At 35.7% G+C, this 6613-nt stretch overlaps 2 protein-coding genes across 2 annotated transcripts in view; both read left to right on the top strand.

The window, feature by feature from the left end:
- LOC102579495 (mitochondrial Rho GTPase 1-like) overlaps positions 1-2153 on the top strand; it is a 12050-nt gene extending 9897 nt beyond the window's left edge. Inside the window, exons 13-15 of the mRNA XM_006361787.2 lie at positions 102-252; positions 597-783; positions 1612-2153. Coding sequence (XP_006361849.1) covers positions 102-252; positions 597-783; positions 1612-1685 — 412 coding nt within the window. The 3' untranslated portion in view covers positions 1686-2153. The remainder of the gene's footprint in view (positions 1-101; positions 253-596; positions 784-1611) is intronic.
- Positions 2154-2674: 521 nt separating this feature from the next.
- Positions 2675-3639, top strand: LOC107063532 (putative F-box protein At3g10430). The gene is made up of 2 exons (XM_015315504.1): positions 2675-3539; positions 3623-3639. Exons 1-2 carry the CDS (start codon positions 2675-2677, stop codon positions 3637-3639), a joined length of 882 nt encoding a protein of 293 aa, XP_015170990.1.
- The last annotated feature ends 2974 nt before the right edge of the window (positions 3640-6613 follow it).

Below are 6613 nucleotides of genomic sequence, written 5' to 3'. Positions count from 1 at the left end.
TTCTAAAAATAAATATTGGACTCTGTGCCTGAGAGCTATTTTCCTCACTCTTATTAACTTGCATTTGCGAAGTAGCTCATCTTAATACCTTTTATGTCCAGTTCTCATGAAGCTTCTTGGAAGAGAGCAGCAGATTTACTGGTGGATGTTGCCAGCCACGGAGAAGCCACTGGGTATGAGATGCCTTGTCTCATTGTAGCAGCTAAAGATGATCTGGAGCCTTATTTGACCGAAATTCAAGATTCTACCAGGGTATCTATCCTTATCCTACATACCATCAAGAATTGAATATATTTTTTGTCAAGTAGTAATTTTATATTCAGGTTCAATGTATTTATCTCCTGACATTTTTAGTGAAATGCCTTTTACCTGCGTGACGTTTACTTTTGTGATTGCTGCACCATATCAAAACAATTTTCTTGAAGAGTGAAGCTCAGCTAGTACTGCTGCATGTGATTGAGTATATCCATGTTCCTGGTGTAATTTATCTTCTGTAGAGGCTAAACCTACATGATGTATTATCTTAAGTTGTTAGGCAGTGCACATTTTTAGTATAATTTGATATTTGCTAATTACGTGATGAATTTGTTTAATAGGTTAGCCAGGATTTAGGGATAGAAGCTCCTATACCCATCAGCACGAAGCTTGGGGATTTCAGTAATTTGTTCCGAAGGATAGTTAATGCAGCGGAACATCCACATTTGAGCATCCCTGAAACTGAAGCGGGAAGAAGCCGTAAGCAATATCATCGGCTCGTCAATCGATCTCTTATGTTTGTATCAGGTAACAATTTGATTTGATTTCTTTTTGGACCTTTAAGAACTTTTTACGGCTACCAAGTTACAGAAAACAAATAATTAGAACTAACGTTATTATGGGTTTCACCATGTATATTTCCTTGTTCTTGTGAAAAAAAAGATGTCCTTATCTTTGGAAGTTAACAGTTGATGATACAGCAGTTTCTTTTGGTTTTAGTAGGGCTGAAATTTATGTTCAAGACGGTTCAAGCGTCTTGATCATTTAGAACCTATACTTTGCTGCCGTCATGTCAAACATTTCCATTGGAAGAACACTTGAGAGCTATTGACTTTGACCCCCTGCGCTATTATTTGGACTTCAATGACCTGGAACGTAGTTCTAGATAAAGAAAATCACTGGGATGTAATTCTAACCTATAAATTAGTTGCCACTACTTTGTTATCCAAGTCAAAAAATATTTCCTTGGAATATTTGACGATTTTTTTTGTACAGGAAGTGTTTTGTGTTACAAACAACCTTCCAGAGTTTAAAAGCATCAAGCTTATAGTCCGAACTCTCTTCGTATTAGCAAAGTACCAACTGGCTGGGGTTAGAGGTCATTAGGGGATTTATCTAGTAGTAGATTGGAACGAGCACCCGTAGAATAAATATCATGTCTTTTTGGTTTGTCACCCAGCTAGGATGGTTTGCTTGGATTTGTCGTAGTTTATGGTTGAAGATGGTATGATGGTTCACATGTGGAGGGTACAAATTCTCTTTATATTCAGGCTTTCTTTAAATTTTATCATATGTCCAGATGCTTTGTCATCTTTCATTGTTCGACATGCAATTCTAACTCTATTGCTGTCACAGTTGGGGCTGCTGTAGCTGTTGTGGGACTGGCAGCTTACCGTGTTTATGCTGCGCGGAAGAATGCATCGAGCTGAGAATTGAGATGGTGTGATCATAATATGCCAGTCATGGTTTCAAATATCAAGTTTCTCTTGTCTGATCTCTTGTGCCATGGTTTGTTGCTTGGTTTTCTGGTATTGTGCATATCTCCGAATTCCAACATGGAGAAAAATGCAAATATTTTTGTGATCGCTGCTTTAGATCTGTTACATATTAGCGGCTTTTCTTTTGTAGCATCTCAATTAGAAAGTACTGGACGTGCCTTTTCTTTCGAAGTGGAGAAGCCCCATTGCTGGCAGGGTTGATTTGCTGCGAAATAAAATGTTTAAAATAAACTTTGTTTAAGAAACTTGGAAGTAAACATGAAGCGACCTTTTAGGTTATATCGTATTTTAAGGAAAATTTTATTGAATTGTTGTAGGATTTTGTATTTTTGAAAAGTTGTCTAGCATTTCCCATAAAGCTTGAAGAAGTAATATCAACCAATTTCCTAATTTGCATTATTCCTTGATGGAACTTCAATTAAACTGCGATATAATTAGCCTTTACTAATTTTATTATTTGATTCTTCAACGTCTCTTGTGGAAGTTTTAGATAATCTTGCATTGATAATACGGCCACCGGCCTGAGTCGTTGCGCGTTATTAAATTCCTAAATTAAGCACTTTGTTTAAAAAGTACTCTACTAGTTTTTATTCTTCCTATACAAGTTACAACACAAAAAATAGAAAAAGAAAAAAAATACTTAAAATAAGTCATCTTCTCCATTTTGGATTAAAATGTATAATGGCAATACTTCTCCATTTCTCATCTTCAAAGATTTCACTAATAAAAATTATCAATTATATAATTCAATTTATATACATAAATAACATGAAAAATATATATTATCCAATAATAAATTATAAAAGCATTAATTCAATCCGCTAATCACTGCCAATTCACTAGTTCTCTCCCATTGAAGTTTAATACTATATATATTTTTTCTTCCCCTTGTATGTTTTTTATTAAGATCTATTAGGAACATGTATACCCGGTTTAAGAATGATCATCGTTTCGGTGAAGATTTGGCGATGGAGATACTACAAAGGTTACCTGTGAAACCATTGTTGCGATTCAAATGCACGAGCAAGAATTGGTACAGTCTTATTAATAGCCATATGTTTATTGGTAAACAATTGAATTATCATGAAAGTAAGAATGAACTGAAAATGCTAATTCGTAGCCATGATGCGATTCCCGGAATGGACATAATTTCGAATTCGGAAGGAACCTCTGTAATTGAAAATGCTGATCATCTGTCGAGTTTTCTTGCTAATACATTTCATATGGTAGGCCATGTGAATGGCGTGTTTTTATTTCAAAAAGACTATGGTGGATCTGATCGTAGAATGGGATTCTGGAATCCTGCAACAAGGGGGTTAACCACCCTCCCTTACGTCCATTTCCTGTTACAACCATTTTTCAATGAATCGGGTGGGTTTACCGGGTTTGAATTAGACCCTTTTACAGGTAACTACAAGGTGATTTGGGTTCGCCAGTTCTCTGATGGTAACTGTGATTCTTCGTTTCATCGAGCATATGCAGCGGTTTATTCCTCTTCTAAAGGCTCTTGGAGATTTATTAAACATAAAGATCACAGAATTCTCACTACCTCTGGTTGTTACTCCTGTAGTTATCCCAATTCAACTGGTTACCTTAATGGAGCTTATTACTGGATGATCAGGTGGGAAGCTGACTGCGGCCTTCTTTCATTTGATTTTGACAATGAGGTGTTCCGTGAGATTTCAGGGCCAGATGTTCCATATAGTAATAATCGTCACTACAACGTCATATTGATTGATGGCTCTATTCACTTTTTGATCAAAGATGACAAGAGCATAGACTTTGGTTTGTGGGTTATGATCCAACCTGGTATTTGGAACAAACTTGTTACCTTTCAATACTTTTTAACTAGTTGCCCTATCTTACAGGGATTCTGGGATTCTAACACACCCATTTTCGTAAGTAAACTTGATGGGCTAACCTCCTATGATATTAACACCCACGAGATAACGCATCTCAAACTTCGATATACGGAATATATTTGTAGTTTTAGTATTTTTATTATAAGGAGAGCTTAGTAACAATTAAGTGATCAAGGAGATGTATATATCAACCATTGTCTTCTGAGATGATCTCTTATGACTCATGAGACAAGACATCAGGGCGATATTTGTGGTTGTATGTATGGTTTATTTTTATAAGGAGAGCTTAGTAACAATTAAGTGAGGGAGATGTATATATCAACCATTGTCTTCTGAGATGATCTCTTATGACTCATGAGACAAGACATCAGGGCGATATTTGTGGTTGTATGTATGGTTTATTTTTATAAGGAGAGCTTAGTAACAATTACACAGACCATTGTAGCTTACCTGACATACTTGCCTCCTCCATAAACAATTGAAATATTGATGCTTTACACAATTGCTGCATCTATTGTTTGAGTGTTGACAACTTGGTTTATCAAAACGGTCTTTTATGAGTTTGATTTATTCATGGCTTCAAGTTTTTTTGTTCCAAATGGGATTGCGTACGTTAATATACCAATACAAGACACTATTGAATTGACAATTAACATCGAGAAGAGTATATATAGTTTAGTCTTGCTAGGTCTCTTAAGGCTGTGCATTGAATTCTTAAACCTAGAATTTGATGTCTTTATTTAACAAACCTTCTCCCCATGAGAAAATTTGAATATCTGTAATTTCACATTGGCTTCTGGGATTCTAGCACTCATTTTCTTTACTAGAAATTCTCGGGTGGTCTCCTCTGATGCTCAGGTTGGGGAGATGAGGCATTTTAGATTTCGATATCAGAGCCAGAGAAGTAGGTGTAGAATTTATTATTGCAAGGAGAGCTTTAGTAACAATTGGACGAGTAAATGAGGATCTGGACCAACATATTTGACTCCTCTGTGAGCATCTGATATAATTTAATGAGTTAAAATCTAGTAAAATTCATAATATTGCAACTTGCAAGTAAGTAACTATACTATTTTTGTAAGTTACTAATTTAATTTCAAGTGCGTTGGGCTTAACCATTTAATTGCGGTACATTTAGCCATGGCTCAAATAGCTATTGTAGAGTCGTATTGTTTTCTAGTTTCTCTTAGTTACTTGGTATCTGTTAAGTATAGGAATTATAGGGTGCCTCCAACTTTATAAACTAGTGTAATTTATATGGCCACCAGCATTATGCAGACTCGTTGAAGATTTAGAAAGGGAAATGTTGCCTGTTGCGATTCAAGTGCTTCTGCAATAGGTGGTTCACCCCTCTCTTTATAAGATAATACGGCCACCGGCCTCAAGGAAATTAAAGGGAGGTTGTCTATGTTGCAATTCAAGTGCATGCATTTGACATAATATCAAATTCCTAAAGCACTTTGTTTTGCATCTGTTGTTTAAAAATACTCTACCACAAAAAATAGAAAAAGAAACTAATGCTAAAAAACTACTACGGAGTATAAAATAAGTCATCTTCTCCATTTTGGATTAAAATGTACTATAATGCAATACTTCTCATCTTCAAAGATTTCACTAATAAAAATATATTTATTTGTGATTTAAGTATTTAATTCAATTTATATACATAACATGAAAATATATATTATCCAATAATAAATTATAAAAGCATTAATTCAATCCGCTAATCACTGCCAATTCACTAGTTCTCTCCCATTAAAATTTAATACTATATATATTTTTTTCTTCCCCTCCTGTATGTTTTTTATTAAGATCTATTAGGAACATGTATACCGGGTTTAAGAATGATCGTCGTTTCGGTGAAGATTTGGCGATGGAGATACTACAAAGGTTACCTGTGAAACCGTTGTTGCGATTCAAATGCACGAGCAAGAATTGGTACAGTCTTATTAATAGCCATATGTTGATTGGTAAACAGTTGAATTATCATGAAAGTAAGAATAAACTGAAAATGTTAATTCATAGCCATGATGACATTCCCAGAGTCGACATAATTTCGAATTCGGAAGGAACCCCTGTAATTGAAAATGCTGATCATCTGTCGAGTTTTCTTGCTAATACATATCTTATGGGAGGCCATGTGAATGGCGTGTTTTTATTTAAAAAAGCATGTGGTGGATCTGATCGTAGAATGGGAATGTGGAATCCTGCAACAAGGGGGGTAACCACCCTCCCTGACGCCCATTTCCTGTTACAACCATTTTTCTGGGAATCGGGTGGGTTTACCGGGTTTGAATTAGACCCTTTTACAGGTTACTACAAGGTGATTTGGGTTCGCGAGTTCTATGATGATATCTTTGAAACTTCGTTTCATCGAGCATATGCAGCGGTTTATTCCTCTTCTAAAGGCTCTTGGAGATTTATTAAACATAAAGATCACAGAATTCTCACTACCTCTGGTTATTACTCCTGTACTTATCCCGATTCAACTGGTTACCTTAATGGAGCTTATTACTGGATGATCACGTGGATAGATGACTGCGGCCTTCTTTCATTTGATTTTGACAATGAGGTGTTCCGTGAGATTTCAGGGCCAGATGTTCCATATAGTGATCGTCGTCAATACAACGTCATATTGATTGATGGCTCTATTCACTTTTTGATCAAAGATGACATGAGCATAGACTTTGGTTTGTGGTTTATGATCCAACCTGGTGTTTGGAACAAACTTGTTACCTTTCAATACTTTTTAACTAGTTGGCCTAACTTACAGGGATTCTGGGATTCTAACACACCCATTTTCGTAAGTGAACTTGATGGGCTAACCTCCTATGATATTAACACCCACGAGATAACGCATCTCAAACTTCGATATAAGGAATATATTTGTAGTTTTAGTATTTTTTCTTATAAGGAGAGCTTAGTAACAATTAAGTGAGGGAGATGTATATATCAACCACTGTCTTCTGAGATGATCTCTTATGACTCATGAGACAA

This window comes from Solanum tuberosum, unplaced genomic scaffold (genome assembly GCF_000226075.1).
Source record: "Solanum tuberosum cultivar DM 1-3 516 R44 unplaced genomic scaffold, SolTub_3.0 scf00363, whole genome shotgun sequence".
In the NCBI taxonomy this organism is placed as follows: Eukaryota; Viridiplantae; Streptophyta; class Magnoliopsida; order Solanales; family Solanaceae; genus Solanum; species Solanum tuberosum.
This window is presented reverse-complemented; position numbering and strand designations above follow the sequence as displayed.